This window comes from Xyrauchen texanus, chromosome 17 (genome assembly GCF_025860055.1).
Source record: "Xyrauchen texanus isolate HMW12.3.18 chromosome 17, RBS_HiC_50CHRs, whole genome shotgun sequence".
In the NCBI taxonomy this organism is placed as follows: domain Eukaryota; kingdom Metazoa; phylum Chordata; class Actinopteri; order Cypriniformes; family Catostomidae; genus Xyrauchen; species Xyrauchen texanus.
Genome location: NC_068292.1, coordinates 3333228 through 3349764, shown reverse-complemented (window position 1 = coordinate 3349764; position 16537 = coordinate 3333228). Strand labels below are relative to the sequence as shown.

Below are 16537 nucleotides of genomic sequence, written 5' to 3'. Positions count from 1 at the left end.
AATGTGTTCGTCCTAATTCAATCGGGTTATAAAAACAAATCGGTAACACTTTACAACGAGGTTCCAATTATTAACATTAATTAATGCTTTATGTATCATGAACAAACCATGAACAATATATGTTTTTACAGAATGTAGTCAATAAAATACAATTGTTCATCGAGCATTAACTTATGTAAATAAACACAACTTTTGATTAAAAAAAAATCATTATGTTGAAATTAACATTAACACAGATTAATACATGCTGTAAAAGTATTGCTCGTTGTCAGTTCATGTTAACTAATGTTGTTCACTAATGTTAACAAATGGAACCTTATTGTAAAGTGTTACTAACACATCGAACCTGATAAAATATCTCATTCCATCCGGAAATGTTATAGCTATTTTAAACACAAGAATAGCACTATTTAAGCAAATGCCAATGTAACAGTAAGGGCACTAAGCATAAGATGTTAAAGTTGGCAAGTCATTGAACAGGGTTAATTTGTTTTGTTCTATTCTATTCTATTTTATTCTATTCTATTCTATTACCTCGGCCTTCTCTGCTCCATTCCGTTGGGCAAAAATCCCGCGATAATGGGAACCGGCCATATGAGGGCAGCGACGCTCCATATTATTATGACTAAAGTCATGAAACAAGCCACGAGAGTTGACTCGATGGGTTTGCGGTTGAGTCTCCAGCTCCTGTCCCCCTTCAGCTCATCCAGAGCGAAATCCAGACAGCAGAAATGGACGGAGTCGCCCATCTGTTGACCTTCTGACCTGCCTCGCCTGAATCTCCTGTATCTGGACAGTCCGCATCCGACGCAGAGTCTGAACTCTTGCTGGCCGCCCGTGACGCCCAGGTGCTCGATGTACACCGGGGAGATCGCGCGGTTGAAGGCGGCGGAGAAGAAGGCCTTGCCATGGTTGTTGGTGCTGTAGAGGAGCACGTCGCACTGGAAGCCGAAGTTGCTGTCCCAGCGCGCCACGAGTTTGGTGGGGAGGCTCTCCACGCTCACATTGCACTGCGATGAGGCTTCGGGCTCCTCCACGGACCTCTTCGAGTAGCCCACATCCACCTCCAGGCTGGCCAGGAATCTGCCGGAGGAGTTGATGGGTGGAAGCAGGAGATCTTCGTCGCTCCAGCTGTGGGAGCAGCGGGCAGGAGCGGTGAGCGCCAGCAGGAGTGTGAATGAGATGCTCAGCATGGCAGAGCGCGCGGTAATTCCAGTTTCACGGTCATCTCACACAGCGTATGAGCTTCACTCTTCTGTATTCCTCCAGGTTTAGAAAGCGCCGGGCAGTCAGTCATGTGTCTGCTCCATCAGTTCCTCCCTTCGTGTGATTGTGCCCTGTGCGTCTCTCTGGGCGTGCCGCGCTGCCTCTTCACGAAGTGACCGAGCGAGCGCACAGTGGCGCGCCACCACTTCAGTGTGACTGTCTGAGTTCTGCTCCTTCACATCTGATATTGTGACTTGTCCTCACCTAACGAAAGGAGTTTGAAGCATTAAATGCTCTCAAAGTCGGGAGGTTAATTTCACACACTGAACAATAATTTTATGGAAAATGTGAAAATATTGAAAATATTCTCAATTTCAGTGATTATGTCCCAAGGGCTGTCTCAAAATAAGCTTATGAATCAAAATAACTATTACACATGGTGTAGTACTGGTTTCTTTCTTACATTATTTTGTGAATTTATTTGTGAAAAGAGAGAAAAGTCGGCACACCACGGCTCCAAAATGAGAAAATTGTATTTTAATGCAAGGTCACTTTAGGTGAGAACTTTAAAATAATTTTTTATGTTCCGACTTTTCTCTCTTTTTCTGATACCAATTTGGTCGGACTCCCACATTGAGCTTTTTGTCCTTGTATGTGTGTGCTTTTGCTTTTTCTGAATTTATTTGTGTTGTATATGTGTGTGTGGCGTGTTACTGGCTGGTTTCCATTGTGATGAGAGAATTTCATTTTTAGGAGAACTATCTCTTTAAGAAAAAATGAAAAGGTTTTAAAGTATTTCAGCTTTTTTATTACTTATTTGAACTGTTCTACAACTTTGAATTTTGTTTGGCCCACAAAAATAAAAGCATATTAAAATATTAAGCAATAATATAATCAATAAATATTATGCAAATTACTTCATAACGTTTTTTTTCTTTTCTTTCAATATGATTTATTTTATGGCCTAACAAAAATACTGAATTCTAAAGAGGTGCATTCAAGTCGTTGTTTCCATGAATAGTATCTTCTATTTGTTTATATATTTTATATATTAGACTGAGTAAATAATTTATTTATGGATCTCGCTTTCTGCTTAGGGGGGGAAGTCTGTGCCTGACACCTGAGATACTTTTCTCAATTAAAGCTCTGCTTTAGACAGACCCACCTGGAAGACAATTAGTGTACCTAAGTGAAATTCATGGGACATTTCATCAATCCAATGATCATCATGAATCTTTTATTTTGGCATTTCTGTTTGTTTTTGACGGTAGTCTCTCATCTCTAGATAAGTAGTTGCTTCATGGCCCATTGTGATATTAATCCCCGTAAAGCTTTGATTTAATGAAATAAATACAGTCTGTATGTGCTGCACACTTCAGAGTGCTCTCTGTCTCTGTCATTTCACACACAAGAGCGGACGTGATGATAATGATGAGGTGTTTTCAGTGTATTAGAGGCCATCTCTACACATTCATTTTGAAGCACGTACCACTTGCAGATTATTTATTTATTCAATTAAATCAGAAAATGTTTATTTTATCACACTAGGACATATCACAATTTTAATGTGATTAATTGTACATTCAAACATGACATTCTGCGTTTTATTGCTAATACCTGATTCTGTTTTCTGCATACTACATGTGGTAACTGCAGTTTAAGCTGACTCTGATCATTGAATTATTGAAAATGAATTTACATCCTGAGGTAAAAATGCCGAATCATCTTGCTACCAACCCAGTGTGAATTAATACCAATTTTAAAAATCAGTGGATGAGAGAGGTCAACAGAGAATGGACAGACTAGTTTGAACTGACAAAGTCTACAGTAACTCAGATAACCGCTCTGTACAATTGTGGTGAGAACAATATAATCTCAGAATGCTATTCTAATATGTGTGTTGGAGCTATTTTGGTGACACGAGGGGGACCTACTCAATATTAGGCAAGTGGTTTTAATGTTGTGGCTGATCAGTGTATATGTATGGACCTTTGCCATGAGCCAGACGGCTGTGAGATTCATATGGTACCATTGTATATTTTTCATTATTACTTAGCATAAATATTCATCACATACTAAAGCAAAGAATATCTTATATAATATTGTGACATTTGACAGAATATTACAACATCTTACTCCGAGGAGATGACAAATAAAATAGCTAATTGCTTTTCTGACTAATACTAATGTAAATGTTTAAGTGCTGTTTAATTGGTTTAATTAGTGGATGGACACTGCCTCATGTTTGATGCGAGAGCCAACCAATGCAGCATCATATGTTACATTTGCCATCCATTTGCACCTGAAAGAAGATCTCCAGTCATGCTGCTGTTTAAGCAGAACAGATTATTCATGCTCACCATGCTGTTCCTTTTCCTTTATACACACCGTCCAAATTCCCAAATACTGGCTCCTGAATTTAAATATGCTCCACACAATGTGACAGTGCACAGAGGAACATGTAAATTACTTTCTTGTTCATTAATTATGCTATAAAAATGTAAATTGCTCCAGCGCTAAAAATGCTAATGGGACTGAGATAAAAGCCTCTTGTGTCAAAGGATAATGTATGAAAGATTCAGTATTTTTGTTTTATCAAAAAAAAAAAAAAAAAGTGGAAAAAGATAAAGACATCTTAGTGGCTTCAGGTTTGGCTTTTTTTTAGGAGTACATTCTTTTTAACTTACAAAAAGATGAAACACATTTACAGTACATCTGACGTACTATAATATACATTGTCTGTTAAATGCTTTTTTTCCTCTCGGTTGAAGTTCCTGTATAGATTAGGCTCTGGAAGTTTCATTTATTCCAAGTCACATGTCTTTCATGCCACTAATGACAATTGTTCTACTGTCACGTCAACACAGAAAGCAGACGACATCTGCCATATCATAGAGCTATGACAGATTTAAAGTATAAATGGTTGTAATTCTTTTATTCGTGAACTATCATATCCCTTTGGTATATTTTGGATAAATGCACTTTAAATTCAGTACTCCGTTCAGGTATCATCAGGATTTTATTTCTCAAGACAAATGTTCTCATAGTATATTCCATTTCACTTAGAAATACATCAGATTATGAAGTAAAATGGGTTGTGAACATTCATGTTGATTTAAAAGTGGAATAGGAGAAAGTGTTTTAATTTTGAAAAAGGTAAACCTTTATTGAAATGGTGTTCTCTGAAAGAAGTCTCAAATCTGGAAAAATGAGACGAAGCCTTGGGACTCGTCCCCTTGTGTGCACCAGCACTTTCCCACATCGTAGAGGCAGCCAAATGATCAGAACAGTAATTAGTGATATTAATTAAGGAGAAGCAGGAAGGGGAAAGGCCAGATTCGACTGATGTGCTGTGCTCACTGGGGACTGGCAGAGCTGTCAGCGTGAAGAATTACAGGAACAGTGACAGAAAACATCAAAAACACAGATCACACAAACACACAGGACAATCTCCTACTGCAGAGGAAACACTTTCTTTCCTTCTTTCTTTCATTCTTTCTTTGCATCTGTCCTTCCTTCTCGTCTGTCTGTCCTTCCTTCCTTCCTTCCTTTGGTCTGACCTTCTTTTCATACATCTGTCTGTCTGTCTGTCTTTCCTTCCTTCCTTCCTTCCTTCCTTCCAACCAACAGAGAATGGTCAGACTGGTTTGAACTGACAAAGTCTACAGTAACTCAGATAACCGCTCTGTACAATTGTGGGGAGACGAATATAATCTCAGAATGCTAATCTAATATGCTATTCTGAGATGTGGGTTGGTGCTGTTTTGGTGACACGAGGGGGACCTACACAATATTAAGCAGGTGGTTTTAATGTTGTGGCTGATTGGTGTACATACAGTATATGGACATTCTTTCTTTCTTTCTTTCTTCATTTTGTCCATCCTTATTTTCATACATCTGTCTGTCTTTGCATTCATTCATTCAATCTTTCTTTCTTTAAGACTGTTAAGCTACACTGTAAAAAAAAATAAAAAATAGGGTGAGTTTACAATCAATTCCTGGCTATTAGTTGCATGCCTTTCACAGTATATTTTACAGTAGTATTTCTACCATTTATTACAATTAAAAGACAACTGTATACTGTGAATTTACAGTGAACAGTAAATATATCTCTTTTTTAACCTGCAATGTTTATTAGTTGTCACTATTTTAGAGATTGGTATGCTGTATGCATCAGCTGGGAGAAACTATATTAACTTTAAATAATTCAAAGTTTCCATCCAAAGGGAACACTGATTACCTTAATGGTGACTTGAAACGAAACACAGTTAACCCACAAAGCAGTGCAATATTGGTATTTAATTTTTTCAGTAATTTGCTGTGTTATAATGGAAAATGGCTCAGCCTGCACTGATTTTACAATCAAATTATCAAAGTAGTATTTTATTGTAAGAAAATACTGTTAAATCTTGTGAAATCCTGGCATTTTTTACAGTATTTAAATCGTGTTTTCTTAATTTTCTTATCAAAAGACTTACTCACACACTTGAAGAATGATCCAGATCAAGCAAGTTGCCGTAAACATGTAAATGAAAATTGTGGCGAAAAAAGTTCACCCACTCCCATGAAGCATTGCAAATGGTGTAATTGAATCAGTCTTCCTCTCTGAAATTGAATACCAAGGTTAAGGAGTTTGTTCAAATGAGCAATAATAGTGGAGCCTGCCTTGTTCTTCTACTTAGTAGTTTCTCTACGTCTACAACTCTGCATCCATTGATAAATAACTACTATTATCTAATCCATACTACTGTATGTACTTTGTCTTCTACAGATGTGTAAGCTTTGACCATTGTGGCTCATTGTTCTGAAGATACCAGTCAGGAAGTGAACTGGTTATAATTACGTCAAATGCCCATTTTCCTGATGTGGATTCCTCATCTCCGGTTGTGCGATTTTCAGGCTGAAGATTGATGAGGAAGCAGTGCCTCAGGCTCTGTAGAATTAAATCAAAATCTGGGATTAATCCTTCCTCCTCATTTCCTTCACTTTATCTTATACTATATCTTATTTTATGTCCTGTTTAGCTCTGTGTTTTTGTCACAGATCACCAGTATCATCATTATCTACACACACACACACACACACACAAAAGTTCAAAATTCTTTCCAGTAAAAATATCTAAATATCCTTGAAACAAGATTTTGCAAAGCAAGTTTGCAAAATATATATTTTTTCTTACTCTACATTCATATAATCATTTAATTAAAAGCAGAAATCTAACAAAATGAAGTGAGTTACTTATCCATACGGCACCAAAATACTAGAGTGTTCTTGATGGTTGCTCACTTGCCCAGTTCAAAAGGTTCCACCCCCAAGTTTCTATGATAATTTGGCTTGGGTCTGTCCTTTTCCTGTTTTATTGTCCACCATACAAAATAATCTGATTTCTTATAATAATTATAATTAATAATAGTACATCTCTCTTCAGTAAACCTTAATGAGTTGAAGTATCATTCATGTCTGTAGCACAAAAAGTGCAGAGTGTGTTATATATCAAAGCACAAGCAATAGTAATAGTACTGCAATAAACACTTGCCTTATGAAACTGTACTAATAAAGTGAACAATGATCTCTGCATCTTGGCTTTCAGGGCATCTTTTCCTTCTTTCCTTTCCTTTTTATGTCTCTAAAGCATGATATAAGCCACCTAATACATTGAAAGTTTATTGCTGTGTCTGGAAGTGTCTTTCATTGTGAAAAGCAGAAGTGATTATGGCATGCAAAAGCCCAGTAATTCCAGAGTCAGAATAGAGTTTATGAAACACTACCATTTGCATGCAGACAAGTGAGTGAGAAGTTTATATTTCTTTTTATTACAGGACTCTGGAATACTCAATTCTGATTGGTCATTCAGAGTATTCTGCTGTCAAATATGTTTGTATAATTGTTCATTGTTCCAGCCAACCTTTCCTTTCCTTTCCAACCTACCCTGTGCTATTTTATTTTATTTGTTTCAATTTTTTCATGTTCATTTATTCACTTATTTGGTATGTAGCAGTGTAATAAGTGGAATAATGTAGTCAACTGGTCATTTTCACACAATAAACCCCTTCAGGATTATACAAGGCCCTGTTTGGGTTTATTCTGCAAATCACATCATCAGGTGTAGTTTTCAGAACACTTGCATTCTGTGAAGAACATATCCCAGTGCCTTTGTGAGTGAAGATATGACTGATATTCAGTGACCTTTGAGTAGAGGAGGTTAATGCTCTGTTTGCTTTATTTGTTGTGTAATGGAGCCTGTGTGTGCTTCACTCCCAATTCCACAAATCTAAATCCTTTAATTGAAATCTGCTATTGAGATATAAAAGGGTTGCTAAGGTAACAGGAAAAATATCCAACACTGAATTTTCATGCCTGCCAAGACTGTCACTCATTTAATGCTTAAGTGCCGGTTTAAAATAAAAAGACAATTCGGATTGTGTTATTAAAACTATGATTAAAACTACACATATAAAATTTAAATATGGACATAACTTTGAAATGGTTGGAGAAATATGAATAAGTACTGGTGAGAATGTTTGGTTCTTTAAGAGCAATAGAGGAGTCAAGAGACAACGAAGCAGTTCAGGCAAGTCTTTTTATTTTCTGCATTCAGTGTCTTGTATTGTTATCAAAACACTCAATTCACTTAGCTTCTTCGCCACACTCAGTAACATAAACTTTTTAATACACAGTACACACTGAAATCATGCTCTCGTGTCGCTCTCCCTTTCAGCCAAACTGATGTGATGGGGCACCTTATCAGGTCTCCCTCCACCATCACTATAACAAGAGTCTTCTCTCTCTCACCCGCAGACGGACACATGACCACGCCCCCATATTTCAAAAAAATCAGTATGTTTATGAACATACATACACACCACCAGACAGACATCAATTAAATACTTAGTTTTGGGAAACCTGGGATGTCCAGAATATCATCCTACCATTATACATTTCACAATTGTAATTCACAAGGGGTTTTGTATCGCAAAAATGCATTATGGTGCCAGAGATATACATTGTAAAACGATTCAATGTTAGAATGTTACAAAAAGTTGTTTAGCAACAGACAACTTATCATGTATTGCATTGGTGCTCATCTCATTTAATAACCACACGCTTTTTACAGTCACTGAAACTTTCATGCGCTGTTTACGTTCTCCATCTGAGGTAAACTTGTGCAATGTAGAACAGTCCTGGCAAGTGTATAACTGACGTGATGAAGTGACAGTCAGGGACAAAAAACTGAATGTTTTTAATTTTGGTTCGTTCTGGGCAAAAAGAACCTAACTTTTCCCAAACTATGAACATGGTTTCCGAAACATGGGATTAAGGGAGGAAGAACTCCGCCATGGATCCCTCACCTCTGGAGTATGTGGTTAAGGCCAGCATCCACCAGACACAGCATCAGGCCCTCCTTGAGCTGCGCAACGAACAGGAGCAGCGATTCATTCTGCTCCTCCAGGCCAAAGCAGAGGACCGGCAGATGTTCCGGAGAATGATGTACCAGGAGGGTGCTGCCGCCATGACCCTGGATCCTGTGACCACCCCGACCCACGTCCTACTAGTCAAGATAGGCCCCGTAGACGATCTGGAGGACTTCTTGGAGCTCTTTGAGTGGACTGCGGGGAAATGTGGATGGCTGAGCACACAGTGGCGGTCAGGTTAATTCCACTGTTGTCTGGGGAAGCCCAACTCGCAGCGCAGCAGTTACCAGTGGAGAACATCCTGGTGTACACTGACTTGAGAGAAGCCATCCTGCAATGATTCGGCTGAACACCCGAGCAGCAGAACCAGTATTTTCACTTCCTGACCATTGATGAGCACGGCCACCTGTTCGCCTTCACCCAATAGCTCCGGGACGCCTTCCAGAGGTGGTTGTTGGCTGAGCAATGCAACGTCGGAGCTGTCATTGATCTGGTGGTATTAAAGTAGTTCATAGCTCAACTTCCGAGACGGACGGCAGAGTGGGTCCAGTGCCACTGCCCGGTGTCGCTCCAAATGGCCATCCAGTTGGCAGAGGACCACATGGTCAAGTCAAGTCATTTTTATTTGTATAGCGCCTTTCACAACACACATTGTTTCAAAGCAGCTTTACAGAAGATCAGGCAATAACAGAAGATAAAACTGTAATATCTATGTCTTAATTAATAAGTTACTTAAAAATAAGTAATTAAATAATAATTGTATTTATAACCCCAGTGAGCAAGCCAAAGGCGACTGTGGCAAGGAACACAAAACTACAGAAGATGTTGGTTAAGGGAGAAAAATAACCTTGGGAGAACCAGACTCACTGTGGGGGCCAGTTCCCCTCTGGCTAAAATCATGAATATAATGCCAATATTACTTATGTATAGTGCAAGTCATGGTTTAAAATTATTAAACTATGTAAGTGTTAAGGGTCAGTGTTTAAACAAAGATGTTGAATGAACTGTAAGTTTAATGACTAATGTCTTGAAGTCCATCCTGGATTAACTGCAGAAGTTCTCATAGATATAACAGCCTAATTGTGGGTTAGAGGATAAATTAGGAGTATGCCTGGCTAAATAGATGAGTCATTAGTCTAGACTTAAACTGCGTGAGTGTGTCTGCATCTCGTACTGTGTTTGGGAGACTATTCCATAGTTTAGGAGCCAAATATAAAAAGGATCTACCTCCTTTTGTGGATCTTGATATTCTAGGAACTATTAACAGGCCAGAATTTTGCGATCAAAATGAACTTGATGGAATATAGTGTGGTAGAAGATCACTTAAGTACTGCGGAGCTAGACCATTCAAAGCTTTGTATGTAGTTAACAGGTAGCCAAAATAACGAAGACAAAATGGGGCTAATATGATCATATTTCTTGGTTTTCGTCAGCACTCTGGCTGCTGCATTTTTAACCAACTGAAGTTTATTTATTGATCTTGCTGGACATCCTCCCAGTAATGCAATAGAATAATCTAGTCTTGAGGTCATAAACGTATTAATTAGTTTTTCGGCATCAGCAACAGAGAGCACGTGTTGTAATTTAGAAATATTTCTTAGGTGGAAGAATGCTGTTCTACAAACATTGGTCATTTGATTTTCAAAGGACAGATTGGTATCAAATATAACACCTAAGTTCTTCGCTGTTGAAGATGATGTAACAGTACATCCATTGAGAGTCAAATTATATTTTAGTGGCTTATTTTTAGAGGTTTTTGGTCCAATAGTACCTCTGTTTTTTTCAGAATTGAGTAGAAGGAAATTTCTGGCCATCCAATCTTTTATTTCATTGATACACTCTGCTAATTTTGAGAATTGTGAAATCTCATCAGGTTTTGAAGAAATATAAAGTTGGGTATCTTCGGCAAAACAGTGGAAACTTATTCCACGATTCCTGATAATATCTCCCAGGGGAAGCATATACAAGGTGAAAAGCCAAGGCCCTAAATCTGATCCCTGTGGCACTCCATATTTTACTTTTGTTTGGTTTGACAATTCCTCATTTACATGCACAAAGTGGTAGTGGACAGCTAAATGGGACCTAAACCATGCTAATGCATCTCCACAAATGCCAACATAATTCTCTAGCCTATTTAAGAGAATGTCATTATCTATCGTGTTGAATGCAGCACTAAGATCTAAAAGCACTAGAAGTGAAATGCAGTCGCGATCAGATGATAAGAGCAAGTTATTTGTAACTCTGATAAGTGCAGTCTCTGTTCTGTGTTGAGGCCTACATCCTAACTGAAATTGTTCATATATACTATTTCTCTGTAGAAATTAACATATTTGGGAGGATACTAGAAGAGTATTTTCGACATAAATGGGAGATTTGAAATCAGTCTATAATTAGCCAGTTCTCCAGGATCATGTTGTGGCTTCTTAATAAGCAGTTTGATAACTGACATTTTAAAGTTTCTTGGGACATGTCCTAAGGCGAGCGAGGAGTTAATAATATTAAAAAGAGGTTCTAAGATTACAGGGAATACCTCTTTTAAGAGCTTGGTTAGTGTTGGATGTTGTGGCTTTTGATGTTTCAATACGTTTTTTTAGCTGTTCATGACAGTGAAGAATTGAAGTTGTGAATTTATGAGACACTGTTTTCTGAGGTGCTATGACAGATGATTTCATAACTTAAATTTTTTTTCTGATTATTTCAATTTTATCAGAAAAGAAAGTCATTACTCTTGTGTTGCGACATAATATCTAGTTCTGTTGAGGCTTTACTCCTAACCAATTTAGCCACAGTACTAAATAAACACCTAGGATTGTTGTGGTTATTTTCTATGAGTTTGCTAAAATATTCTGACCTGGCAGCTTTTAGTGCCTGTCTGTAGCTACAGACACTATCCTTCCACGAACTGCAAAATACCTCTAATTTGGTATTCTTCCACTTGCGCTTTGTTTTCCGAGCTGCTCTCTTGATAGCATGAGTGTGATCATTGTACCATGGTACAAGGTATTTTTATTTAATTTTCTTTAATCGAAGGGGGGCTACACTATCAAGAGTGCTAGAGATGATTGTATTTATATTTTCTGTTATTTCATCAAGTTCTTCTAGACTTTAGATCTTCTAGATCTCGGACCAGATCTTTACTCTCGCAAGGATCCTGGAGGGGGCCTGGGAGTATGCCCATCCAGTCTACATGTGTTTTGTGAATCTGGAGAATGCGTATGACTGGGTTCAGCTCTCACTGGATCGCTTGGCAGTCGAGTGTGAAGCAGCTTGGAATAAGGATTAACACCTCTAAATCTGAGGCCATGGTTCTCAGCAGGAAAACTCTTCCAATTGTCTATAAATCCTATTTTATTATTCAGACACCACTCAGCCATCCAGCCATTCAGTAACACTAATCTACTATAAACAACGTCACCACATCGAGCAGGGAGGGGGCCAGAGCATCTCACAGTGTTTTTGCAAATTCACACACCTCTTTAACATTATCTCTTGTGATTTCCGACTGGTGAAGCTGGACATAATTAGTGCTGACATGAGTAACAATTTTAGAAAATCTACGTTTAGCATTAACCAGCACTTGTAAATTTTATTTGATGTCAGATGCTCTGGCACCCGAAATACATTTAACAATAGTGACTGGAGTCTCTATTTCCACGTTCCTTACAATGGAATCACCAAGGGATCTTTCAACATGATTCTCAGTGGGTGCATCGCTGAGTGGGAAGAATCGATTGGAAACCCTAACAGGAACGCCAGTGTGGTGTCGCTTTGTTGAGCGAGTATGCCACAGAGACGTCACCCAAATGCCTTGCTGTGGGGGCTCTACAGCCGGAACCAAAGTGTGTGTGTTGCTTTCTGTACTGCCCGCATCCGAAACAGTATCTACTGGCTTCTCTTTCTCACGGACCTCCACTAGCATTCGGATGCGTGTATCTAACTCATTAACATTCTCTGTCAGCCTGACTAATTCCTTACATTTATCACACGTGAATCCCTCACTGCTGACGGAGGAGGCTATTGTAAACATGTGACATGCAATGCAGGAAGATGAGCGGATGCATGACTTACTGCAGTTGTTTGTTGTTCCTGAGTTGTTAGGGTTTGAGATCTTTGTGAATCCCTCACACAATTGTTTGTTGTTGTTGGTTGTTCTTCAATGACTGATACAGTAGTCCATGTAACACAGAGGAGAAAAACAGGTGCGCAATGTAAAATGCACACAGATTAATTGCGATAGAAATAGAAAGTGGATGCACTTGGAAAATGCACAAAGCTGACTCGCACCCGATGCGGTCTGAAAAATGGCAGATGTTAAGGATTAAAGGCTGAAAACAGATATATAAGCAATTCTAAAACGCTAGCAGGCTACAAACACGACTGCCTCGAGCTAGGCGCCAGCAGCAACAGGTAAAATAAACACAGATGAAACAGTAGAAAAGTGGAAAAATCCGAAACATGGTAAAACGACAAAGGATAAAAAGAAAAACGTATGATAATAAGCAATGCTAAGCAGGCTACAAACACTCATGCAGCATGCTGTCAGCAACAGGAGAAAGTAATGGTGACCATGGTGACCAAATATGATCCCTGAGACCCTTCTCTCTCTCTGTCTCTCTCTCTCTTCTTCTCCTGGCTCCCCTCCTCCTGCTTTCCATCCTATTCCTCCTCCCCGGAAATGGGGAGGAGCCCCTTCCATGCCGGCCCCTCAACTCCGGGGATTGAACTACCCGCTGGTTTCCCCTGACCCTCTCCACTTTCACTCCCAGGGTGTTGGACCCGTTGTCACGGGCATGGAGCCTGGGCCGGTCTGTTGGAGCTGCGGGGAGCCCAGGCCTTTCCGGGACCAATGCCTGGTGATTGAGGTGGGTACATTGGTTTGGGTCTTTGACATACTGCGAGCCACCCCAATCAAGCTGTGACATATCACATACCTGTGAGTATTAAGGGGGGTACATACTAGGCCTTGGTGGATTTGGGCTGCAGCCAAACCTCCATCCATCAATGCCTGGTTCAAACAAGGCTTTGGATGCTAGGTAAGTTGTGAGCATGGGAATATCCACAATTATCTTGTACTGACCACACTGATTCAATTTCGGGGACAAAAGCATAGTGTCGAGGCTGAGGTTAGTTCTCATATCACAAATATGCTAATTTTAGGCACGAAATGGCCAATGTTTTCCACATTATTAAGGGAAATTTGTGCAGATGGATCCTGTAACAGAATGTTTCAGTGTGGGATTTGTGATGCGCTGGCTGGGGAGGCAGAGCCGGGGCCATCTATGTCAGTTCCACATCAGGATGACGTAAGGTAGGGGTTATTGATACAGAAGAACCGTTGGGAAATGTTATTCCAGATGGCTCATTATAATCCGATGGCAGGTCACTTAGGGCAGAAAAAGACACTGAAGCATCTAATGGCCCATTTCTATTGGCCGGGCATTCGCGGGGATTATTGCAGATGGTGTGTGGCATGCCATGAATATCAGCTGGTGAATCCACCGGCCAAACCCAAGAGTGCCTTTGTGCCTGCTTCCTTCGATTGAGGTCCCCTTCGATGTAATTTGCATGGACCTTGTCGGGCTATTAGAGCAGACGGCACATGGTCATTTTTTTGTTTTGATAGGTGCCCCAATGTGTGGAGTTTTGAGAGCAAAACTCGGTGCGGTTCTGTGTGGATTATAGAAAGTTCAATGTGGTGTCTAAATTTGACCGTATCCAATGCCTCGTATTGACAAAATGCTTGATCGGTTGGGTGTAGCTCCCTTTTATTCAACACTGGATTTAACAATGGGTTATTGGCAGATCCACTTAACTCCAATGTTCCATGAGAAAACCGCCTTCTCCACACCATTTGGCTTAGATCAGTTTGTGGCCATTCCGAACGGTTTGTTTGGGGATCCGACTATATTTCAGAGCCTTATGGACCGAGTCATCAGACTGCACTCTCCGTATGCAGCTGCCTATCTGGATGACATCATTATATACAGTAATGATTGGCAGTGGCATATGCAGCATCTGTGGGCAGTTCTGAGGTCGCTGCGATGGGCGGTACTCACGGCAAACCCCAAAAAGGGTGCAATTGGACAGGTGGAGGTATGGTATCTGGTGTTCCACTTGGTCACGGGCAGGTGTGCCCCCAAATTGATAAGACCGCAGTGGCTGCGAAACCCAAGACCAAAAAGGAGGTGAGACAGTTCCTGGGGCTGGTTGGCTATTATATGAGGTTTGTGCCTAATTATTTGTGAGTCACCAACCTGCTGACCAATCTAACTAAAAAGGGAGCCCCAGACCCGGTTCACTGGTCGGAGCTGTGCCAACAGGCTTTTATGCAAGTGAAAGCTGCGCTTTGTTCTGGGCAGTTGTTACATGCTTCTGATTGTTCTCTCCCTTTTGTTGTACAAACTGACACATCAGACAGGGGGGTGGGAACCATGTTGTCCCAGGTGGTAGAGGGGGAGGAGTGCCCAGTGCTGTACAGTACATCACTGTACAGGACACTCAAAACTGTTTCGAGTGTGACCCCTCGCACTCGAAAAAAAAAAAGCGTAAATATTGAGTTTCAAAGAAATAAAACATACTGTTTGAGTTGGATTCGCCATCTCCCACTTCCTCCTTTTCCCTAACTGTGAATATTGTTACAGTATGTTTCTAAAAATATTTTGCGTTCCCTCGCAATAAGTTTTGCGTTCCCTCGTAATACGTTTTGCGTTCCCTAGCCATAAGTTTTGCGTGCCCTTGCAATAAGTTTTGCATTTCCTCTCAATAAGTACTGCTTTCCCTCACAATATGCTTTGCGTTTCCTCACAATAAGTTTTGCATGCCCTGCCAGTATGTTTTGCTTTCCCTTGCAATAGTTTGCATTCCCTCGCGATACGTTTTGCGTTCCATCACAATAAGTTTTGCGTTCCCTCACAATAAGTCTTGTGTGCCCTCGCAATAAGTTTTGAGTGCCCTCGCAATAAGTTTTGCGTTCCCTCATAAAAGTTTTGAGAGTCCTCGTGATATGTTTTGCATTCCCTTGCAATACGTTTTGTGTACCCTCCCAATATGTTTTGCATTCCCTTACAATACATTTTGCTTTCCCTCGCAATAAGTGTTGCGTTCCCTCACAATAAGTTTTGTGTACCCTCCCAATATGTTTTGCATTCCCTTACAATACATTTTGCTTTCCCTTGCAATAAGTGTTGCGTTCCCTCACAATAAGTTTTGTGTTCCCTCCCAATATGTTTTGCATTCCCTCACAATAAGTTTTACATGCCTCACAAATATGTTTTGCGTTCCCTCGCAATAAGTTTTGCATTCCATCGCAAAACGTTTTGCATTCCTCACAATAATATTGCGTTCCCTCGCAATAATTTTGCGTTCCCTCATAAAAGTTTTGAGAGTCCTCGCGATATGTTTTGCATTTCCTTGCAATACGTTTTGTGTACCCTCCCAATATGTTTTCCATTCCCTTACAATACATTTTGCTTTCCCTCGCAATAAGTGTTGCGTTCCCTCACAATAAGTTTTGTGTTCCCTCCCAATATGTTTTGCATTCCCTCACAATACGTTTTACATGCCTCACAAATATGTTTTTCGTTCCCTCGCAATAAGTTTTGCATTCTATCGTAATATGTTTTGCATTCCATCGCAAAACGTTTTGCATTCCTCACAATAATATTGCGTTCCCTCGCAATAATTTTGCGTTCCCTCGCAATAAGTTTTGAGTGCCCTCCCAATATGTTTTGCGTTCCCTCGCAATAAGTTTTGCGTTCCATTGCAATACGTTTTTCATTCCATTGCATAAAGTTTTGCATCCCTCGCAATACATTTAGCGTTCCCTTTGCAATAAGTTTTGCATTCCTCGCAATAATTTTGCGTTCCCTCACAATAAGTTTTGAGTGCCCTCCCAATATGTTGTGCGTTCCCTCACAATA

General features: G+C 39.9%; 1 protein-coding gene across 1 annotated transcript; it reads right to left on the bottom strand.

Annotated features, from left to right (window-relative positions):
• Window positions 1-375: 375 nt before the first annotated feature.
• LOC127657832 (transmembrane protein 158) lies at window positions 376-1360 on the bottom strand. Its single transcript, XM_052146761.1, has one exon. It carries the CDS (start codon window positions 1191-1193, stop codon window positions 531-533), a length of 663 nt encoding a protein of 220 aa, XP_052002721.1. The 5' UTR covers window positions 1194-1360; the 3' UTR covers window positions 376-530.
• Between the last annotated feature and the right edge of the window lie 15177 nt (window positions 1361-16537).

What these genes read in the sequence shown, in the direction of transcription:
- LOC127657832 (XM_052146761.1), bottom strand. Translation starts at nt 1,193, where the DNA reads ATGCTGAGCATCTCATTCACACTCCTGCTGGCGCTCACCGCTCCTGCC.